This window comes from Cokeromyces recurvatus (genome assembly GCF_025118155.1).
Source record: "Cokeromyces recurvatus strain NRRL 2243 chromosome Unknown BX663scaffold_3, whole genome shotgun sequence".
NCBI classification, from domain to species: Eukaryota; Fungi; Mucoromycota; class Mucoromycetes; order Mucorales; family Mucoraceae; genus Cokeromyces; species Cokeromyces recurvatus.
The window spans coordinates 591096-614534 of record NW_026251389.1 but is presented as its reverse complement, the minus strand read 5'-3'; the positions used below and the strand labels follow the sequence as shown (position 1 = coordinate 614534).

At 29.0% G+C, this 23439-nt stretch overlaps 9 protein-coding genes across 9 annotated transcripts; 3 read left to right on the top strand and 6 right to left on the bottom strand.

Moving 5' to 3' along the window:
- Window positions 1-2927: 2927 nt before the first annotated feature.
- Window positions 2928-6758, bottom strand: BX663DRAFT_548675 (uncharacterized protein; the record flags this gene model as incomplete). Its single annotated transcript, XM_051531093.1, has 6 exons — window positions 2928-3088; window positions 3149-3462; window positions 3550-4097; window positions 4181-5071; window positions 5239-5425; window positions 5509-6758. The coding sequence occupies 6 exons, from the start codon at window positions 6756-6758 to the stop codon at window positions 2928-2930; spliced, it is 3351 nt and encodes a 1116-aa protein (XP_051386485.1).
- Window positions 6759-7770: 1012 nt separating this feature from the next.
- BX663DRAFT_496707 (uncharacterized protein) lies at window positions 7771-9700 on the bottom strand. Its single transcript, XM_051525804.1, has 10 exons — window positions 9569-9700; window positions 9401-9487; window positions 9257-9321; window positions 9170-9197; window positions 9066-9093; window positions 8823-8998; window positions 8668-8766; window positions 8551-8607; window positions 8427-8483; window positions 7771-8362 (listed from the first exon to the last, which is right to left on the bottom strand). Exons 1-10 carry the CDS (start codon window positions 9615-9617, stop codon window positions 8166-8168), a joined length of 843 nt encoding a protein of 280 aa, XP_051386484.1. The 5' UTR covers window positions 9618-9700; the 3' UTR covers window positions 7771-8165.
- A 1868-nt stretch (window positions 9701-11568) lies between these two features.
- On the top strand, window positions 11569-12902 carry BX663DRAFT_540258 (uncharacterized protein; the record flags this gene model as incomplete). The annotated part of the gene is made up of 6 exons (XM_051530745.1): window positions 11569-11652; window positions 11877-11888; window positions 11988-12038; window positions 12088-12138; window positions 12403-12462; window positions 12746-12902. The coding sequence occupies 6 exons, from the start codon at window positions 11569-11571 to the stop codon at window positions 12881-12883; spliced, it is 396 nt and encodes a 131-aa protein (XP_051386483.1). The 3' UTR covers window positions 12884-12902.
- Window positions 12903-14063, bottom strand: BX663DRAFT_448048 (Sucrase/ferredoxin-like-domain-containing protein). The gene is made up of 2 exons (XM_051523708.1): window positions 13262-14063; window positions 12903-13192 (listed from the first exon to the last, which is right to left on the bottom strand). Exons 1-2 carry the CDS (start codon window positions 14034-14036, stop codon window positions 12987-12989), a joined length of 981 nt encoding a protein of 326 aa, XP_051386482.1. The 5' UTR covers window positions 14037-14063; the 3' UTR covers window positions 12903-12986.
- Window positions 14064-14533: 470 nt separating this feature from the next.
- BX663DRAFT_483231 (uncharacterized protein) lies at window positions 14534-15640 on the top strand (the record flags this gene model as incomplete). The annotated part of the gene is made up of 6 exons (XM_051524480.1): window positions 14534-14585; window positions 14650-14893; window positions 14972-15141; window positions 15198-15303; window positions 15376-15478; window positions 15530-15640. 6 exons carry the CDS (start codon window positions 14534-14536, stop codon window positions 15638-15640), a joined length of 786 nt encoding a protein of 261 aa, XP_051386481.1.
- Window positions 15641-16146: 506 nt separating this feature from the next.
- Window positions 16147-16936, bottom strand: BX663DRAFT_496683 (cyclin-like protein). Its single transcript, XM_051525803.1, has 3 exons — window positions 16762-16936; window positions 16500-16705; window positions 16147-16417 (listed from the first exon to the last, which is right to left on the bottom strand). Exons 1-3 carry the CDS (start codon window positions 16903-16905, stop codon window positions 16210-16212), a joined length of 558 nt encoding a protein of 185 aa, XP_051386480.1. The 5' UTR covers window positions 16906-16936; the 3' UTR covers window positions 16147-16209.
- Window positions 16937-17085: 149 nt separating this feature from the next.
- Window positions 17086-18581, top strand: BX663DRAFT_496682 (uncharacterized protein). Its single transcript, XM_051525802.1, has one exon. The coding sequence runs from the start codon at window positions 17140-17142 to the stop codon at window positions 18430-18432; it is 1293 nt and encodes a 430-aa protein (XP_051386479.1). The 5' UTR covers window positions 17086-17139; the 3' UTR covers window positions 18433-18581.
- A 355-nt stretch (window positions 18582-18936) lies between these two features.
- BX663DRAFT_496678 (uncharacterized protein) lies at window positions 18937-21272 on the bottom strand. The gene is made up of 3 exons (XM_051525801.1): window positions 21175-21272; window positions 20653-21106; window positions 18937-20545 (listed from the first exon to the last, which is right to left on the bottom strand). Exons 2-3 carry the CDS (start codon window positions 20776-20778, stop codon window positions 19001-19003), a joined length of 1671 nt encoding a protein of 556 aa, XP_051386478.1. The 5' UTR covers window positions 20779-21106; window positions 21175-21272; the 3' UTR covers window positions 18937-19000.
- A 1593-nt stretch (window positions 21273-22865) lies between these two features.
- BX663DRAFT_496672 (uncharacterized protein) lies at window positions 22866-23430 on the bottom strand. Its single transcript, XM_051525800.1, has 3 exons — window positions 23319-23430; window positions 23214-23245; window positions 22866-23146 (listed from the first exon to the last, which is right to left on the bottom strand). Exons 1-3 carry the CDS (start codon window positions 23384-23386, stop codon window positions 22959-22961), a joined length of 288 nt encoding a protein of 95 aa, XP_051386477.1. The 5' UTR covers window positions 23387-23430; the 3' UTR covers window positions 22866-22958.
- Between the last annotated feature and the right edge of the window lie 9 nt (window positions 23431-23439).

Here is a 23439-nt window from a genome sequence, read left to right as displayed (position 1 = left end):
ATATTTCGGTATATCTAATCTACTGTACAAGTAAACAGAGTATGAATCGTGTATTCTTCGATCATAATAGAATCAAATACTACGCTTTTTCGGCTCTATTGTTATCATGTATCCATCTTTACAAGTAAAATAGAATTAACTGCTAAATATATATTTTTATTCGATAACAGGCCCCTCATTGATACTGCATTCATTTAAAAAGAAAAAAAAAGATAACAGAAAAAAGCCAAAAAAATGGAAACTTAAGAAAGATAGAAAATAAGCAAACTAAAAAAAAGGGTCCATAGAATTAGAAGAAGCTCTCATAAAATAAATATGAGAGGTTATTTATATATAACTTTGGATGTCTTTAACTGGAGGTAAAAAGAAAATAAAAAAGAATAGACTATATTGATAATAAAAGTAATGGCGTACTTTATTTTTTTGTATATTACCTTGGTATTGTTGAAAATATCACGGTAAAATAGCATATGAATAGATAAGAATTGAACTTTAATATGAAGACAAAGTTGTTGTTTCATATTAATAAAAAAGCTTAGCCATATCGAATATGTATTGCCGTAAAAAAATAAAAAATAAAAAATAAAAAATAAAAATAAAAATAAAAGAATAAAAATAACGCCATCGAAACATGGAACAAACTTTATGCATTATTTTTAGGTTAAATAGAATGACATTATAATTCTAGGAAATCTATCAAAGAAGACTAAAGCTTATTGCTATTGAGAGATTTAAAAGAAAATGAGTACTTTTCATATGTGTTCTATTTAAACGCTAATAATTCTGTATGTTTTAACTTGTTAATAATACAGTATTGTACAACAACTTTGTAATTGTAGATACTCTCCTAAAACAATACACATTATTACAAATCAAAGATTCTACTTCTTCTTCACAATGAAGCTTTGTTATTTTCGAATATGTATATAGAAAAGTTATTTTTTTTTTTTTTTTTTTTAGGATCATCTTTAACTATGATACCCTCATCATTAAAATAGCGCAAAGCCAAATGAGTACTATTATGGTAAAGTTTTCCGTAGTATTTCCTCCGCTTCTATGTGACCATGCAGCCAAAAAAAAAAAAATAACCTATTTTACTAGCATCAATAGATTATAGATAACATACTTCTATCGTGTAACAACGCGTTAAGGATTACAAAGTTTGTATCAAACCAAACAATAAAGCATTTCAGATAGTGTCCTAATGAATGTTTATAGACTGTTGTAAACAACAAAAAAAAAAGAAAAAGAAAGGGATACATACTTCAACTTTGTGTTTCAATGCAGGACACGAGCCAGGTAAAGCTGTGCAAACTCCTGTCCCGAGATTTTTGTGTTACTACTTAATGTTATTCTTCTATACCATGCCAAACCAAGCAAATCACAAATGCTATATTCAGTATTCGTAGGAGTTTAAAAAATCGATTTTATCATCACCACCAAACTGAGCTGTGGGATTAATATAGTAACAAAAAATAAATGATTACTACAACGTTTAGGATTCTTTTTTTTTTTTTTTTTTTTTTTTTTTTTGTAAGCTGTATTAGATTTTATTTAACAGTATAGTTAGTTTTTTACTATACATAATATAAAAGGATATACTTATTCTGAGTTAATGAATAATGATCGATCGAGTTTCGGTTGTGTGTTATTATCAAATCGATTTACTTCATTACTGCAAAGCAAAAAAAAAAAAAAAAAAAAAAAAAAAAAAAAAAAAAAAAAAAAAAAAGATAATAATGAGCCGCGGTATACTAAAAATTAAGTTTAAAGATACTAAAGTCTGTCTTGATACCTTTTATAATAATAGTAAGGATCTACATAACAGCAGCAGTGTATGATACACTTATATTATTATTAAACAAAGTGGCTTCATCTATTTTTATGATGGTTTTACTTACATCTTATTTGTTGGACATCAAACATAAATCATCGCTTTTGAATTAGAAAATTTTTAGGAAGCAATAGTAGATACAGTCATTCAGGTACCGATAATACACCTTATGTCACTTCTGCTCATAGTATTTACTTTACAAAAATCAACTATTTCAACTAAATATAGAAAAAAAAAAAGAAAAGAAAAGAAAGTAAACCCGAAGATACGTGAGCAAATAAAATAAAATAAAATAAAATAAAATAAAATGCTAAATATAGCAATATTATCCCTATTCGAATCTTAAACGTGTAGCAGTATTTTTTTTTTTTTTTTTTTTTTTTTTTTTTTTTTTTTTTTTTTTTTGCTTTTGTTTATGTTTTTGATTTACTGTTATAAAAATAGATCAAGAACTCAGATGGTTGATCAAGTTGATGTGAATACTGATAATGATTTTCGTGAATAAGTTGCATGATTTGAATGATTTTAACTAGAACGAAGGTACTGGAAAAAAGAAAGGAAGATTTCAAAAAACTTGTAATTGAGCGTGAAAATTAAGTAAACTAGATTTATTATTTTAATGAAATAAAATGTTCTGATAAATCCAAGTATAGATACAACATTTTAGGTGAATAAAATGAATTATTTATTGTTTTGTTTGTAGCATACATTGTATATGATAAAAAATAATAGAACTGTTTAAGCAAAAATATAGATGAATATATCTGTATATACATGTATATAGATATAAGAAAATATATGCGGTATGAAAAATACAAATATATATGTATAAATATATAAAAAGATAAATGAGGCAGTGGAAGGGGCCATAGAACAAAGTAAAATGAATGAAGGCATGTATGAATATAATATATATATATAGAATAATTTAGGATAAAGTAAAATGATATAAATGATATGCAAAGAAAATAAAATAAGTGGAGGGTAAAGGGAAGAGCGAACTTTCTTTTTCTTTTTTTTTTAACTCATTCTAGTCTATATTGACTGAAGAATGTTATTTCTTTTCTAAATCATGTTGGTATAATTGATTTGATTATATAGGAATTGTTTGCACACCTTTTGTATCATTTTCACATATAGATGTAAGTTTTAAAGTAGAATGAGCGTCAGTTACTCCTTGGCAAGCCTTCATACGCCATTTAAGAGATTCAGATATATCTTGTATCACACCTCTACCATCTTTATAACATTCAGCTAAAATTAATAAAATCAATTAGTAAATGTGTTTATTTATTTTTATTATTGTTGTATTACCAATCCAGTTATAAGCTTCGTGAAAGTTGTCTTCTGTAGCAAGTTTCATCAATATATTAAATGATTCTGATTTCGATAATAAGGAGGGAATAGATTCAAACTTATTTTGTTTCGCTAAAGGAGAGGAACGGCTTTTTGAAAAGATAGTATTTGGGTCATAATTTAAGCTATAAAGAGCCATTTTTAAAAGAGAGGTTTTTCTGGATTTATATGTTTTAGGTATTCTTGTATCTTTAGTAACACGTTCATAATAAATATAAGCTTTTTCATAATCTTGTAATTTTTCATACAGTTCAGCAACAGCAAACAAAGCTCTACATAAAAAAATAAAGAAAAGAAAAAAAATAGAGACAGAGATTAGTTAAAAATAAAATAGAAATTATATTTTCATTTTTCATTACGTTGATTGACCAAGTTCAATTGCTTTCATATAAAACTTAAGAGCAGTTTGTTTATCTTGAGTAACGCCCTGCCCATTTTCATAATAGCCGCCCAAGAATAAAGCAGATAAAGCATCATTGAGATTGGCGGCCTTAACATAAAATTCCATTGAGGTTTTAAATTCGCCTTTAGCACCATAAAGTCGACCTAATTCACGTAAACCAGTAATATGATTTTCCTTTGCAGCTCGAGAGTACCACTTAAGGGAATCAGACCGTAAAGTTTCTATCTCTGAAGCTGATAATTTGCTAATACTATTTTTTAGTTTTTCTTGACAAATTTGTGCGTAGGATACCATGGATTCAGTATGTCCAAGTTCAGCAGCACGTTTAAAGTAATAGCATGCTTTATCATAGTTGCATTTAATTGAGTCATATCCATTATAGTAATAGATTCCAATGTAATAAAGAGCTTTAGGATTATTCTTTTCTGCAGACTTTTGTAGCCATTCAAAGGCTGCCATTCGGTCTTCTTTTACTCCAATACCTTTACAAAGCATATGACCAACCTAGTTTAAATAAATAAATAAATAAATAATAATAGCAATAATTAGTCAACTGCATACTTAAAATAATATCTTTATATGTATACCTGAAATTGTGAATCACTTGAACCAAGATTAGCAGAAATAACATAATGTTTATAAGCTAGAGAGAGGTTTTTAGGAATAATGTCACCCACACCTTCTTCATGGCATACAGCAATCCAATATTCAGCGTCTGCATCACTTCCAGGTAAATGAGTCAAGGAAGTCAAGATATCAAATGCTTCTTTTGGTTTAAAGGGAGTCGTTGTATCCTTTTCATCAAGATAAAAAAGAGCAACCATACGTTTAGCTGTACGAGAGATGATATCGGAAGGAGGATAAGTATTTAATAGAGATTGTTTCATTCCGGATGCATACAGATACATGTCAAGTGCTCTTTGATAATGGCCATTTTTGTGTAAAAACCTTGCATACGTTTGTTGAGCACTAGGAAGGTGTTTACCAGGTTTACTAACAGCAATTTCATAATATTCTTCAGCAAGTGAATAATTCACAGGACAACCAACACCTTCTTCGTAAAAGTTAGCCATCTGAGTGATAGCGGTATGCATATCTTGTAAAGCAGCTCGTCGGATCCATCGAAATGCTTCCTTCTTGTGACGTGTTGATATTGTATCTCCATTAGAATACATCCTTGGTGAAGACCGAGTGGTAGAGGGGACTTTACCATCGCGATACATCATACCAATAAGATATTGAGCATCAGGGTAACCTGATTTCGCGGCACGTTCAAGATAATAGAATGCCTTTGCATTATCTTTTAACAAATTAAGTCCACCATGGAGGTAGTGTAGACCAAGTCGAAATCCAGCCATAGGATGACTATATCTGTCTGCAGCATTTTGATAATATTGAACAGCCAAAATTGGGTCCGCTTGTACACCGTTACCAAATTCATAACATTCACCAAGATAATAGAATGCCCTGGGATCCCCCTAAAAATGTAACCAACAGAAAAAAAAAAAAAAAGGTAAATATAAATAAAACAAAAACAAAAAACAAAAACAAAAACAAAACAAAAAGATGAGGGGAAGTTGTACTCAAGTGTTTGTGCTCATGTATGCTTGTATGTATGTATGTTTGTATTTTTTTTTTGTCTTACCAATCTAGAAGCTTTTTTTAACCAAGAAATGGCTTCTGAAGAATTTTCTTTTAATAAAATTAATGCTAATTGAATCTGAGACGGAGTATAGCCTTTATTAGCACTTTGAGTATAATATTCCTTCGCACTGACTTTATCATCAATTACACCTGTTTCAATTAAAAATCCAAATGAAAATTCAGATTTTCTAATAATAAACATTCATATGATAAATAATTAGATTAGCCCAGAGTAAAATTAAATAGTAACTGATTTTAACCATTTCGTTACCTATTCCCAGCAGACACACTTTCTTTGAGATAATCGATATTTTCTTGTAAATTGTCTTTATTCATTTTGCCTGTTGTAAAATGGATAGCAGCAATTCTTAGTTTAGCTTCTGCAATATAAAGTTGAATACGTTCACTTTGGATAGTAGTTGGAGATTCTATCAGTTTTCTATACCAGTAAATGGCTTGTTCATGATCAACAGGCTGAAGACTATAAGAAGAAGATCGGTATGAACCTTCATTCATCTGTTGTCCTACTACACCAAAAAGATAACAATGGCCTAAATAGTAGTAAGCTTCCCAAACATCTCTCTTAGCAAGTGCCTGTAATTCCATAAAACCTTCCTTTGGATCTTTAGTAGTACCCCAGCCACATAACTTACAGCAAGCCGCCATCATTTTAGCTGTCATGTCATCAGCATGTCTTAAACTCCATGTTTCTACGGCTTGAGATGCTTCCCTTTGTAACTCAACATCAGATTTCATACGTTCAGATCCATACATACTTGTCAGGATATCAAAGACAGAATCGGATCGAGTTGTCAAGAGTTCAAGAATCTCATCCGCCGTAGAGAGATAGTCTAGTGAAGGTATGATGTTGTTTGAACGAAGAGGTAACACAGTATTGTCAATAAAATCCAAATCAGGGGTTGCCATGATGTAATTATTCATGTTGTCATCTCCCAATTTATCGAAAAAGGAATTAAAAGAAAAGGAAGATACATTAGTAAGATCAGTGATAGCTGAGTCGGCCAAGACAGAAAAATGAAACTGTTCACCAAAATGACTACTAAATCCACTCGTTGCAGTAAACGTAGAGCCATGTTGGTCTGGAGGAAAAAAATGTTTGCTTTGCCGATAATAACTTGTCTGTTGTTGAGATGATTTAATTCGTCTATTATGAGCCTCATAACGTTCTGGTGACGGTGAAGTGAGTTTATCTCGATCAATCTCTATAGATACTTTTTGTTTTCTATCTGAATTGGCTGTACTCTCTAAATAAGTCCCTTCAGATGAAGATCGTTTTCCAATATTGATAGCTGTGACTGGTTCTATAGGGATAGCCTTCATTTCAATAGGGTTAATCTTATCTTTACTAGTATTATTGTTGTTTATATTTATTTTGTTTCCTGAATTATTTTTAGTTGATGAAGAAATACGTAAATTTTTGATAGATGATTTATGACTCTCAATGTATTGAGGCCCTCTTAATGAACTATCATTTTTACTAGAGCTTATATTATTTCCCATTGTGTGTATAATTAAAGGAAAGAATAATAGAAAAAAAAATAGTATCAAAGTATATGGTTGAAAGGGTATAATAATAAAGGGGTAGTTTTATTTTATATATTATATATATAAAGGATATGAAATAATGTGTGGTATTTATATAAAATGAAAAGTAAACATGTACTACCTATTAAATACATACTAAGAAAGACAAAACATTAACTTAAAGAAGGCAAATTTTGAGGTATACAAAAAAAAGTCACATAGACATCCATACTTGTATTTCTAATAATGCATGTTGATTACTTTAGACATTCAACGTATAAACATTCATGTATTGCTGTTTACATTAAAAAGCCTTATATTAAAAAATGCGTGTAATTCAAACACTTGTATTATTATTATTTATTTATTTATTTATTTTTCGGTCCATTATCCGTACAATGAAAACACGAAAAAAAAAATAAAATAAAATAAAAAACGTTAGTGTTACTTTATCTCGGATCAGCTTTTCCGTTTACTTATTTATTTTTCCCTCTAACAACAGATTCTCAAGACAAAAAAGAACTATACATATTTATATGCATTAAATATCATTGTTGCATTTAATGAGAGTAGCTTTAGTTTTAACAAAAAAAAAAAAATGACATACTAACTTTTTCTAAGCATAAAAAGTGTCAAATAATAAATTGTCCACAAAAGAAAAAAAAAAAGTTAGTCAAAACAAAACAAATCAAAGTGAACACAATAACAAATATTATACTATTCTAACGTAAATACGAAGAATAGATGTGAATTCTTTTATACATGCAAGAAATTCATGATCATTCAGGCATATAATAAATGACTTTTATAAATATCAGACTATTTATAAAGGTAAATCATAAAAAGATCAGACTTATTATATACTCAATCTATCAGCAATACTTGGGTTATTGTTAATATCTATTATTTAAAGTAGTACTTTATTTTTTACTTAATCTATTGCATTCTATAAAGTTTTTTTTTTTTTTTTTTTTTTTTTTTTTTTTTTTTTTTTTTTCTCGTCATAAAATGAAAAGGCTGCATGGGTTACATTTTGTGTAATGTTTTTGTAGCAATCATGTTGAAGCACTTTTGTATAACTTTACAACAAGACAATTCTATTTTATTCACTTACATATCGTCAGTGCTTTATAATAAACAGGAATTTCCCTTTGAGATAAATATCGAGTACCACAGTAAAAGACTGTTGTCATTTCAGAATGTTGCGTCAGATTGCTTTCATCTTTTTTTTTTTCAGGTACAAATAAATAAATAAATAAATAGATGTATATTATTAAATGAATGTAGGTTGATACTTCTTTATATACAAATGTAAAGTCCTATTACATTATATTTATAGAATAGAGTCTCATTTGTTTATTTCCCATTTGATAAATGGATATATTATTCATGCTTCTTCTTGATTTGATCTACACCAAAACGTTTATAGAACAAGAAATCCTTAATGAAAAAAGGAAGATAATAAAAGAGAAGAAATAGCCATGATGTGGCTCCAAATGTAATGTAACTAGGGGATATAGGTCGAAGAATTTTCTTAACAACATGTGAAGCAAATACATCAGTAGGCGTAGAGTTTGGTCCTATACATGTATAAGTAAATATATACGTATCATATATTTTGTATTGTATCGTATTGTATATTACCCTGAGATAAGGTGGCACGAGCTATGATATAGTTGGCTACAGAACTATAAAGTGAATCTATTATATTTTTACATAATGAGTTAAATATTACAACATATTAAATAATGTATATAAATATATATACCTTCAGGAACAGTTACAGATCTTTTTCCAGCATCTCCAATATTAGAAATAATAGCCCCTAAATAAAATTAAGATTATTATTCCCTATTCATTTAAATACTACTACTATCTATAATACCTGGTGCAACTACAGTCACTTGAATACCAAATGGCTTTAATTCCAATCGTAAAGTATCAGACATAGAATGGACAGCAGCTTTGGACAGAGCATAGGTCCCTTAATACAATATAAAAATCAATATCATAGACATATATAACATATTGATATTTTACCTGCCCAAGGTGTAGAAACATAGCCTACAACAGATCCAATATTTACAATTTTACCCTTTCCTTTCTTTGCCATATGTTTTGCAACAGATCTTGTTACCAACAATACACCAAATACATTTGTATTAATGCATCTGTGTGCAGTCTCCAAATCAATATCCATTAAGGCTCCTACCGCTCTAAAATAAATAAATAAAAAAAGAGTTTACAATTATAATTGTAGATTTAATAATACAATAAACTTACGGTGCGCCTGCATTATTAACCAAAATATCTATACATAACGTAATAATAAGAAATTGAAATATAACAAATATTGAAGGTTTTTTCTATTTTTTTTTTTTATATACCAATATGTCCAAAATTATCAATGATTTTCTAGGAATATTTATGTATGTAAATAATCACATATATAAAAGGGATAAAATAATAAATACCTGAATGGTAGTTTCAATCGAGTCTTTATCAAGCACATCTAAAACTTCTTTATCACATCCAAAGGCTATATATGATGTATTATAAGAATATACAGTCATTCTATCTTTACATATTTTAACTTGGTTTTTTTTTTCTTTTATTACCTTCTAATCCTTCCATAGCTTCAATACGTCGAGCTGTAGCAATAACATGATTTCCTTCTTGAGCAAACTTTTTGGCAAGTGCATAACCTTATATCATAAAAAAAAATGAAAATAAAATAAAATAAAACATGTTGCTTATATTATACAGATAATAACAATGAAGTTTACCAATGCCACCTTGAGAGCAGCCTGTAATGAGAACAATGGGTTTTGACATTACTAAATTGTCTTTAGTATTAAAGAAAAAAATAAAAAAAACATAAAAATGATTTTTTTTTTCTTTCTTTTGTTTTTGTTAATTACACAAGAATTACAATTTTGAATGACCGATTGAACATATGATATCTTAAATACAGTAGATTATACTCGATCAGATAAGAGTAAGAAAGGAAATTAGATGTCCTTTTATGACAAAGAATAAAAAGCACAAGAGGAATAGAGAAACCAAAGAAAAAAAAATACTCAATTAAGGATAGTAAAGTAACATGAAGGATCCCATTATGGGCACCATAGTTCATTTCATACAGTAAAGCTTACATAAAAGGTCATCAAATAAATCCATGGTAAAGCTTGATATTAATAATGTTTGAGACTTCTAGGAGCATAGTTTAAATAAGCAGGAAAAGATAGTGAATCTTTGAGAATTTAAGAAATTGAAATCTGTTAAGCATATATAGACGATGAATATAATGTGTTCTAGTTTTAAAAAAGACAAGACAATTAAAGTAATAATGATCATGTTAAGATTTACCCGAGGGGAATTCATCCTAATTAATAGTATAGATGCGTTTGCTTCTAACAGGCTTTATCATAAGCGCCTAAAGAATGGGATTGATAGAGAGTTACGATAGAAGTTTGAAGTGAATACTATTTCTTTTCTAAAAAATAAGAAGAAACCTATCAGGATTATTTAACAAATGAATATTTTGTTTCCAGCATGGTGTTCTGGTTAATTCATATGATTGAAAATAATGATTCAAAAGTTGAAGGAAGAGAAACATATCAAACAGTAAAGTGCTCCCTAAAAGCTTCAAAGAATATTTGACAAGTTAAGTCTTTAATATCATGTATTGCGGGCAATATTGCAGAATATATATATATATATATATATTGTCTCTAATGAATGATCAAGGATCTTCATCAAGTATTCAATATGTATTAGTGTTAGATTTTATCAAGTCATGGTAGTCAATATATTGACAGCAAAAAATATAATTCGGTTGAACTTACATTATTTGGCTATAAAAACAAATATGTAACAATTTAGCAATGTCAAATTGATAAATGCTAGTAGCAGGAGAATCTGCTCATTATATAAAAAAAACCATTAATATTGTGTCGTACGAGGGATCCATCAAGAAGTCTTCAAGTTAAATTATATGGCTTTAGTATGAAATAAAAGTATATAAATGTGTAACTATATTGCTTACACAAAAGCTATTAAAGAATTTATAAAGCAATATTGTTAGCATATTGAAATAAAGTACCAGTCTAACATAGTGTCTTTAAATAGTACTCATAAATAGTTGAATAGCTACTCAGTTTATAAACTTGTTTATTAACTCTTTTTATATATATTTTCATATATATATTATACATGTTAAATAATATAATAATTTTCTATAAAGGCAATGATATATAGTATTCAGCATAAAATGCCATTTGTATTCGTTAACTTGATAATATGCCGATGATTATTAGCATTGTTATTACTACTTATGAGTGATGATGACTGCTGATTACATGCTAATATATTATTATTAGAGTCCTTGGTTTCTTCTATTACCTCTTCTAATGCGGGAAATGAAAAATACATTTTCTCAAAGGATGAGTTTATATGACTATTACTAGTAGTAACTACTATGGGCTGCTTTGGCTTTGCTTTCTGTTGAGGTAATAGAATACATAATAAAAGCTGCTTTAATAATGAAGGTAATGTGTTATTTGAGTTGTGATTATTCTGAGTTGACATTGTATTAAGGAAAGTATATATTGTGTAAAGAGAAAGAAAAGAAAAGAAAAGAAAAAAAAAAAAAAAGGGAAAAAATGTGTGTGTGGGGAGGGGAAATATAGAATGATCACATATGTATATACAGATATATGATAGTGCTCATATTGTAATGATATGATATACTACTAATAGGAATATATGATGAGAAAAGAGAGACATGTGCTTTAGTTTTATCTGTCTTTGGACTGTTTTTCTTATTATTGTATTCCCCTTCTATATACTAAGTTACCCGATCCTTACAGTAAGAAATAGTCAAGGACTAGTTAAGAGAATTTATGTGAAATACATATATGTATATAAACGTGAAGAAGTCCAGACCAATTCTTATTTCTATATGCATATAAAGAATCATAAAGGGAAAATAAGCTTCCTTTATTTGTGATGATAATTTATAACATGATAGTATAACATGTCTACATCTATTATAGAGCGCTTCTATTGTATATGTATATAATATTTTATTAGGGAAGGGAAAGAGTAAGATGCATCCTTCTTATTTTCACTTGAAATAATAATACCTTTTTTTTTTCTTCCTTTTTCTAGATAAAATACATACAATTTAATGACATTATACAGATAATATCATCAATTGCGTTTAATGTACTTTTCCATGCATTGATTTTCATTGTCAGTATTATTTGTAATAAGAAAACGAGAAATCATGTATTTTGTACAGTTTGCCATTCTTGTTTTGTATAATACAAAATCTTTATCTCTTCTATTAAAGGTAAGTTTTTAAGCATAATAATTGTTGCACTGTAAAAAAGCGAAAAAAAAAAAACTTTATTCTTGCACATGATAATGTATATTGTATAGTCAAAGTCATAGAAACCCTTAACCTCACATGTCTATCAGTTTAATCATGCTATAGTGTAACATTGTAGTAACTCCTTTTATCATTCTACAATGAAGGTATCTTTATAGAAAAAACTAATCGAAAACTCAACTATTAAAAATATTGATTAATTGTATTTTATACTACATATCAAAGCATTACCATTTCACATGGATACTGTTACATTACTTTGTTTGCCAGAAGATCAAGAAAAAGGTATAAAGCTTGCCTATCTTTTTTTTTCATACTATTTATGTATGTTAATTAAACCCGAAGATTGTCGAATTTATGAAACATACTTGTTTATACAATTATAAGGGTGGACATGTTCCCAATGAGCTACTTTATTTATTTTATCATCTTACTTTTGATTTGCTACAAGTATTATATAGCTACCATTTAGTATTCTTTGAAACTATACATGGGTCCCTTAAACAAACATACAGCAGATGAAGGAAATAAATTAAAATAAAATAAAAATCTATGTATCCTATTTAAGGCTTATGTGACCATTCAAAATTATCAAAACTTGCATGTTCGTACAGATTGTTATTTTAGATACTCGATATTCAGTACGCGTCTAGTTTACTATAAATGCAGAGAAAGTTGGATAAGAAAGACCTATTGGGTAAACTAGATAACGATCAACATACACAGCACATCGCTTGAAGCAGAATTTAAACTATGCCAACTTGCTTGTTGTATACGAATAAGCTTTATTTAAATATATATACAACTATCTACCATTTTATTCTATTACATTTACTAAGTGTAGGTTCACCAAAACTATGAGACATTGAACCACGATATAATTCTTTAATGACTTTCTTATTTATGATTGTTTCTTCTATAATTTCACGACAATGACAAGTCTTTACACGACCATACCATATTCCAGTTCTGCCTTTATTTATGTAGCAAATCACATTTCCTGCAAACTTATGACCTATATTTATATGTATATATAACAAAATAAATAACAAAATGGTTCTAATCCCTTACAATTTCATCTTACCTCCTACATGACTAACCATAAATACTCCACAACCACCTTCACCATCAGGAATATCCAATTCTCTTAATACATGATCAAACTCACGATTTAGTATAGGCGCTGTTACACCACATCGTTTATCTCTTTTTCTATGTGAACAGATCAAAATCATTGAATCGTAAGGATTTGGATAAATAGTCAAATTTCCCAAATTATAATTTCTAAATGCTGCCTCAATATGAATAGGTTCATTTGAAGTAGGCAAGGGCATCTTAACAAACACATCATATAAGAGTTGAGCATCATCAGGTGTAACATCGCCAACAATAATATTATCAGGTAATATAATCACATCTAATCCACAACGAATAACGCTTGAATATTTTGGCACTAGAGAAGTATTTGTAACAAATGTACGCCAGGGCATTGGATTAGATACTAAAAGTGCTTGTAAGTTGGCAGCCAATGTGCCGTAGTCTTCTTCAATATGTGCCGGCCAATCGCATTGTGCTGTACTGATCATAAAATGACGACCATAGGGCACCATGGAACCCAACAATGGTGATTGAGTATCAAAATCTAAATAAGAAGGATATTGTTGATGTTCACATTCTTCGCCAGAACAACCTTCACAGCCTTCTTCATTGACTAGTAATTCATTAGGTGGAATTTGATCGATGGAGACTTCACCATGTTCAGCTTCTTTAGGTTTTGGTTTGGATAATTCTTCTATTGTCGGTATTGTACTTTCACTTCCTGATAAAAAACTACCTAATGACCTTAAAAATGAAGACATAATAAGAAAAAGGAATATAAATGAAATAAAAAAAAAATAAAATGAAATGAAATAAAAAAAATAAAATGAAATAAAAAAAAAAATGCGAAAAATAAAATTGAATAAACTAAAAATGTCGGAATTATTTATCAGATCCCTATTTTCTATAATCACATCACAGAACTATCATTCAACAATAAGATGTATAGATAGACAAAGAATCAAAAACTATACAAGTATAATATTTATTACTTTATCTATTCATGTTTTTTTTTATTCTTTAATAATTCTGTTCTTTTTTTTTTTTTTTTTTTTTTTTTTTTTTTTTTTACTAAAAAAGAAAAAAAAAATCTGATAATAAAGTTCTATTGACGATAGTTATGACTTCAATGTGAAACCAAAAAACTTTTTACACAACTTTTATAAACGCGTTTTCGGGGTTTGAAGTCTGGATATACTCTTTATTTTTATTTTTTTATTTTATTTTTTTATTTTTCTTTTAGATTAATCAATTTTACATGAAAAAAGAGTCTGATATTACACCTAATTATTTAGCTGAATATTCTGATAGTAATCTATAACATGAAATATATGTTCAATCTATAAATTACTGATTATTAAGTCATTTTTATAGCTATTGAAGCTTTGCCACTTGAATTACAACGAAATTATACTTTGATACGACAATTAGATGAAAATGCAGAAGATTTGATGAATCAAGTTCAGAAAGAATCTGCAGCTTTAATAGAAATTAAACAAAAACTATCATTAGAAGAGAGGCGATCTCGATTAGAGCATATTGGTCAACTATTGAATGAAGCTATAAAAAAAGGAGAAGAGAAGTTTGCATTAGCTAAATCTACTTATGATACAGTAAAGTAATATTGATATTAAATGAAGCACATTCATATTCTCTTTTATTTATTTATTTACAAAAAAAAAAAAAAGGTTGATAGACATTGTACACGATTAGATAATGATTTACAGAAAATTGAAGATGAACAACTAATAGGCCCAGGACGTGCGACTATGAATAATACGACTACTACTAAAACGACATCAAGTGAAATTTCAAATCGTAAAGTATTATCTGCAGTCATAGAAAATATAACAGAAAGAAAACAAAGTAAGTACTCTATTATGTACTGAATCCACATATTAAGCCAAATTGTTCTACTTTAGCAAGTGGAAATAGAAAAAGGACAAGAAAAGCACGAGCAAATAGAAATATAAAACAAGATGAAGAAAATGGCTTATCAACAGAAGATGCAATGCAACATGCAAAAGCGTAATTTTTTTGTATTTTTTTTCACAACCTAATGCAGTATTTAACAGTTTTTTTTTTCATTTATTTATTTAGAGCTGCATCCCTCAGTGATTTACCAATTGATCCCAACGAACCACTTTATTGCTATTGTAGTCAAGTATCTTTTGGTGAAATGCTTGCTTGTGATAATCCAGAGGTAATTTTTTATTTTATGAATTTTTGTATATCTAATATAAACATTATTTAGTGTGAAATTGAATGGTTTCATCTGGAATGTGTTGGCTTAAAGACACCGCCTAAAGGCAAATGGTACTGTAAAAATTGTGCACCAGATCTAAAAAAGAAAAGAAAATATTAAGCTGAGGAATCCGAAGAAGTAGAAGAGGACGAGCTTGATGGAGGCGAATCACTTGAAGTCTTGGCTTTTTTACTTTTTCTTTCTTCTTCTTCTCTTTCTGCTAATTTTCTCTTGAACCTATAAAATACATTATATATATATACATACATATATATAATATTCATCCCCTCCCTCTTCCCTTTATTATAAACTTACATGGCAGATTCAGGATTATTAGCTGTACAAAGCTTTAACTTGTAATCAATTTTTTTAGCTTCTTCTTGTGTTACAAGTGTTGCTGTCTTGAGTAATGCCAGAATGTTATCAATGATTGACAATAAACTTGAAGCTTCATCGCGAAATCTATCTGTAATATATCGTTTTACTTGCTGATCAAATTCGTTCTCTTTACCTGCATATATAAATGCTGCTATTGCTAATTGAGAAGGTTGATAAATTAATGGTAAATCTGTTAAAAGTATTTCCGCAATCGTCTTTTCTACTTTCTTGTATGTTTCTTTTAACAGTTTAATGTCTATAGGACCTGTCTATAGGATATAAAATCAGTTTTTTTTTAATATATCATATCTTTATGAATATATTACCTGCATATCTAAGAAGAATCCATAGGCAGGTCTATATGGATGATGGACATAATATTGAAACTTAAGTCCTTGAGATACTATAAATTCTAATCCAAGAACATTTTTTGTTGAAGGTAGTCTTAGCTGTTTACCAAAATTTTCAATTGAAATGCGTTCACTTTCTGATTTCGTAGCAAGAAAAAGACATGTTAAACTAAAATAAACATACAGTTAGGAGCCCCCTCCTTCTTTTTTTCTTCTTTATAAAACAAATCAAAAAATGCATAAAAGCTTACAAAATATCCTTTGGATGATAGTCCATAGTCGAATTATATAAAAAGAAACGTTTCATATAAATAACAGCTGTTGCCATCACCATGTCATTAAATTTACAGTGTTTGCTCATAATTTGCAATTGCATTTCATAGAAACGACACAATTTTAGTTCTTCAGCAGCTGTAAGATATTCTTTTATATTATTTGCATCTGAATTATCCATAGTCTAAAAATCTTGATAAACTAAATGCAAAATATATAGATTTATAACATATACTTTACTGTTTCCAACTGATTATGTTTTTTAAGACGATTAATGGCATTTTCTGTATTCTTGTTTCTAATTTCCCATAATTGTGCTGGACTAAACCGCCAATGTTGATACTGAGTAGACTCTTCGTAAATATTTGGCTTTTTATCTGTCATATTCTAAATTAAAATAATAATAAAATAAAAAAAAAATGATATTGATAAAAATGTCTTTTTTTTTTTTTTCTGTGCTGTAGTTGTATTCGGTTTACTAGACGCACCAATTTCTGAATTTTATATGTTTATTATTGTTATGCAGTTATTATTATATACATAACAGATATTGTTTTATTTATTGTTTTATTTATTTTTTTATTTATTTTTTTATTTATTTTTGAAATTCATTAGATTATGAAGCAAAATTTTCTCAATAAATTACCTCATGAAGTATTAACAAATACATTAAAAGATTATTTAGATTTACCTGATCTTTGGAATTTAACACAAGTTTCAAAAGACATTAGAGAAATAGCAAAACACATTATTGAACGACATTGGCGAATTGAATTAGATGCCTCAATATCATTGCTTAAAGTACAAACTCATGCCGTCATGATTTTCTTAATTTATTTTTCACAAAAACTCATTCAGCGTATTAAGGTTTATGATCCTTATGCCTTTCCACCTTTTGTCTCACTGTCACAACAGCAGCAGAAAGAAGTAGAGGCGTTACAGAATATAACCACTTTAGATTCAACTGTCTATGATCTCGCCATACCATTTACGACAACAATGCCTCTCTTATTGTCACATTATGATTATTTATTATTTTCGAGAACTTTGGAAGAGGAAGATGATACCTATTCTGCCTTTCGTTTTCCACCCACTATGGAGCCTGGGCTGGATGATGATATGGCAAATGAAATGTTTGCTATAGAACGTTATAAATATCAATCAAAACGACTTAAAAGTATCTTGCAAATAGAATCGAGATTACATGAGCGTATTGTTAAAGGTATTACTGACGAACAGTTAGTAGCTAATAATAATAAGCCCGTTATTGTCTCTCCCTTACGATATGTGCTTGATATCATCTTTTATCATGCTGTCTTTGTTCGAAGCTGGGACCGAATCATGCATCATAAAAGCAGCAGCAGCAGCAGCAGCAATAACAACAACAACAATAATAATAATAGTATAAGTGAGCGTCGTCATCGATTAACACAAAAGGGTTTAGCATGCTGTTTAGCAGCTTCAGCTGCACGCTTGATGTGTGCACTCGAATTACAGTTCGAAGAAGAACATCAGCATATAATCTGTATGACCCTTTGGGAAAATATGGAAAGCTTTTTGTCATTGACAGAATATCGTCTTTTAGCTGCAAAACGACAACAGCCTGTACTTTTAAAACAACTTCAAGAGTCACAAGAACAACCAAATCATTTTTTACCTATTGTCTTTAGTATAGCAGCTATGTTGGATCTCTTAGGTGCTTGTTATGTTGCTAATCTCATTCGTGATGAACATGCTGTTCTAATGATAAAAAAGGTCTGCATGATTTTGGATAACGTACAATTATTCATTTTAAAGACTTCCATGTTGAAGGAATTGATGAATACATGGCTTACTATAGATGATTTCAACGTAAATACAACTTTACGTTTCATTATACAGAATGAAATAGAGAAAGGATCATCAACTTAATAATATAGCATAATGAAGTGAAGGAAAAAAAAACACACAGAAAGAAAGAATGAATGAATGAAAAAGATAATTATACATACATAATATACTTTTTTTTTTTAACCACAAGTTGGTATGGACCTGTCAAACTAAATTTTTTTAAAAAAAAAAAAAACTTTGAAGATTTCTTCTTTAAAGAGGAGATAACTTGAGTCTACGGAGTCCACTTTGAAGAGTGACTCGTTATTTTAGTTTCTTGTATTACAAATGTATATCTTGGAAACAACCTTTTTGAATAATATTCAGACACTTTGAGTCCGGATGCTTTTGAATTCATAGTGAAGTATTCGGAATTATGTCTTTGAGACATTCTTTTATTAAAAAAAAAAAAAAAAAAAACTATAAAAATAAAAAAGGAATAATAATGAGCATATTATAATACAACAGTGTATGTGTGATAAATCATATAGTCATTAGAAATTAAATACATAGTAGCAAAGAAGTTTTGTTATTTTAATAAGGATCTTTTTTTTTTTTTCCTTTAGAAGGCCATAAATATCATAAAATGATGATTTTTTTTTTTAATATTTTAATTCCAATGATTTCCCTCTTTTATTGCACTGTCTTCCATAGATTGAATCATTGGCAAAGCATACCCTGTATTAAAATGTGTACTATTACGATGTATATGATGGTTTTGACGCAATATGGCTTCATGCTCTTTTTCCCGACTACTGGATTCTTCCTTTACAGTGATAAAATAGTTGTGATGAGTGATTAAACGAGGATCTTCTTGCTGCTGCCCTGATTGAATGACTGAACGACCAGCTTCAAAGGAGTCATCATAGGGTAATTCAGATGAGGATGTTGTTGTGAAAGCGGATGGATGGGAGATAGTATAAGGTACAAAAGAAGAACTATTAGCAGTAGTAGTAGTAGTAGTAGTAGTTGAGGACTGAGTATTGTAATCTGTGTTGGGGTTATCTTGATGTTGGGATGGATGATGATAGTGTCCAGAAGATGAGATAACGAAATCATGAACAGGTTGAGGTGAAGACATTCTTTGAGAAACATGATGTTGAGGAGGAGGAGGAGCGATCGAAAATCTTTGTTGTTGAAGAGGAACAGAGGATGAGGAAGAAGAAGTGGATGAAGAAGGCGAAGTAAAAGAAAAAAGAGATGTACTAGCACCCGATTGTTGATGTATAGGGTGGCGATGATTTTCTAATAAGATAGGGGAGGATCCACTGTTGTTAACACGTTTTTTAATGCTTGCTGATCTTGATGGAGGAATAGGTACTTGAATTGTATAACTAGGGACATGAATTTTATGAACTCCTTTTTGTGATTCATGACCCTTTATAGCTTTTGTATAACCTTTTTGGGTAGTAGTAGTAGTAGTAGTGGTAGCAGCAGTTGTGTCATTATTATTTGTAGTAGTGCGATCTGACGCTTTTCGCTTTTTCGATGGTGAACTAGGTATGTCATCCTTATCTTGTTGGTGAGTACTATTCAAAACGGGCTCATATTTATCTATCGTACTGTCACTATGTTCAGCAGGTTCAATTGTATTCGATTGAAGATCACATAAGCTGTCAACACTATCTGTTGGGATATTGGCCAGTTGAAGGTACTGATCAAGCATTCGTTGCAAGTCATTCGTCACCGTATCTACCCAAGCTTTATTATGAGCTACAATAGAGCAAAGACGAGAAGAAAGTGGTAAAAGGGTTCGAGCATTCTTAACTGCAATCATGTATTTAATACGCTTTCTAGCTTCAGTCAAACGATTATAAAAACGACGTTCATTCCAAATAATGTAAGGAAATTCTTGTTTGATTCTTTCTCGAATCTTGTTGGTCTCATCCATTTCTCCAGCTAATTTGTTAATAAGCTCAGTTACAACAGGTGGCCATGGCTTTTCCATTTCATCAGGTGACATCATTTCGTGGTTATGGTCAGAGGCATTCGGGTTCATGGATCGACGAAAGATCCATATACCTTGTTCATTCTCTGATAATACAACACGCCAACGACAATCACATCTTTTAGAAGGTCGTTTACGTTGAGGTGTTGGCTTTGGGTTACGTTGAGAGTCGGGTAAGCCTTCTCTTGAACAATAAACATAAATATTCTAATACAACAGTAGATAAAAAAAAATAATAATAATCATTTAATTTTAATACGTATAAGGAGGAGGAGGAGAAGGAGGAGGAGGAGGTAGTTTAATTTATATTGTACCCTATTTGCACTAGCTTCTTGTTTTACAGTAAACCCAAATTCAGCACAAAGTTCACGACAATAAGCAATGGCAGATATACTATCCGAAAACTGTCTACTAATTAGTCTTTCAAATAATGGTTGCATCTAAAGATAATTATAAGATTAATATCTATATGAGGAGTCCTTCTATCTCCTCTTCTCCTTTTTCTTCTTCTTCTTATTTACTTACAGATACTACATGATTATTTTGATTTATTTGTAATGAAGTTTGTTCAGTTTGAGTCATTATTTAATGAAAGAAATATATAAAATATGTATTATTTTTTTTTTCTTTACAAGTAAAGAAAGTATGTAATTATGAAAGAAAGAATGAATTAATAGATTAAGTAATAAAGTATAATAAAGAAGAAGGAGGAGGGGAAAAGGTATCTGTTTAAATAATAATCGATATACAAAATATCTATTGTTTGGGCTAGGTTTTACTTTTATTATTATTGTTTTTGAATAAAAATATAAAAAAAAAAAAAAAAAAAAGGTTACCCAAACAGTTCTGGGCAAATGACTTAATCTATATACTGCGTTTAATTGTTTATTACTACTAGAAAAGGATTGAAGTTTTTATTGTAAAAAGAACAAAGAGGGAAAAAGAAAAATAGAGGACAGGGGAGGGAGGGAATATAAATAAATATTTATGTTGATGCTTAATTTGTCTTTTTAATATGTGCTAAATAACAATTTATGGAATTGATGTATTATCCAAGAAGTTTTTTCATAAAAGATACACGCACAGATCAGATTGTATTAACAAAAAGAGGATATAGGAGATAAGTAATACTTAACAAATGCAGGGCAAAAGTAGCAAAATTGATATTATCCCATTTATATGAAAAAAAAGAGGGAAAAGGGGAGGCAAAAAAAAAAAAAAAAAAAAAAAAAAAAAAAAAAAAAAAAAAAAAAAAGACAAAAGGCAAAAGGGGAGACGGAGAAGGAGAAGGATAAAAAAAAAGGAGGTAAACAGGTTCTTTGACAAGAAAACATAAAAAAACAGAAAGACAAATAGGAACACAATTGAACAATTAAATTATTTTTGCATGGAAGTTTACAGTAGGGCAAAATAATAATAATAATAATAATAATAATAATAATAATAAAGATTTATTTATTACTGCATTTTTACGCGCAGACTATAAATTAAAGCTTTGATTTACTGCGTATGTATTCATATATCAATGTGATAGCTTGATTATATATAAAATAACATTGACAAGCATGTATGTTTTCGTTAAAGAAAAGATATAATAGTGTGTTATATATTTTAAATTAGCCCAGTTAAATTGTCTTTTCTTTTATAACGACAACTATAATAGCATGGTATTTCTTCATTATAAACATCAAATAAGCATATATTATTTTCAATATAATAGAGTATTTTTAAGTTTTGCTCTCATGTTTCTCTTTAATATATACACACATATCATATGAAATGATTGATTATTACATATCATGTCAAGAGACTATGGTTAATTATATATAAGGTTTTATCATATACTAAATACATATGACTTCTATGCATATATGCTTTTTATAGTCCATAGTTAATATAATATGTACATATTTGTAAATTTATAATCATGTGTGTTATTAAAGGGAGAAATATAATGAAAGAATATGTATATATATGTATATTTATATAGGAGGCAAATAAAAGCATGTATACCGTTTTATCTGTCATTATTAATATGTACTCATTATGTTTTATATAAGAAAAAAAAACACAGTGCTAAGCAGAGATCGACAAATTCTAAATTAAAAAAAAATGAATATACTATTGACATTTATACGATAATATTAACATATAAAAAATGTATCGTGTACATTGTGTACAGTAAAAGGCAGTATGTATTATTTAAGCTTATTTATACACAAAAAAAATGATATTTTCATTTGTATAATCTATTCATGTATACACACAAATACACAATAAAAAGGAGGAAGAAGAGGAAGAGGAGGAGGAGGAGAGAAAGTGAGAGCCAATATTTTTATGTGAAAATTTAAGGAGAGGAGCTTGTCGCTTTTATGGCGGGTAAAACCATCCTCTCCTATCTTATGTAACTCCTCACCATGTAATTTAATAAAGTCACTAAAATAAGCTATAGTTATAATTCTCCTTATTCATATCTATTGACATGTATACTATTAAAAGGAGAAGAAAAATTAACAATAAATCAACATTTATTAGAGTAAAGAGGAGACTGCTAATTTTATTATTTGAACTGAGAAAAATGATATTTACAGAGATGAAAAAGAAAAAAAAAATAGCAAATTTATCGAGGTGATTCAGGCTTGTTATTTGTTTGTTTTAGAGATATGTTATTCGAGTTAACGGCCCCATTAGTCGCACCAAAGACAGCGGTGGATGTAAGTGAGTTATTAATATATTTTTGTAATAATTGGTTCTCAGTCGAAAGTGATTGATACTCTTTCCTTGCTGCGTCTACTCGCGATAACATTTCTTTAAAGATATTTTATTAAAAAGAATAAAGAATTATCCTCCCACCCCATTTAATTTTTATGATTACCTCGTAATTGTGATTGTAATTCAAGTACATGTCTATTAAGAGAAGGAAGGAATAAGAAAAAATAAAGAACTTTTTCTATCGAAATGGCATTCTACATCATCTTACTTTACTAATTCTTCTCTTTCCTCATTATTTTGTACTGAATCCAGATCATCAAATTGTACTTCTGCCATTATAATTAATTAGAATATAAATATATAGACAGCTTCAAACAAATAATAATAAT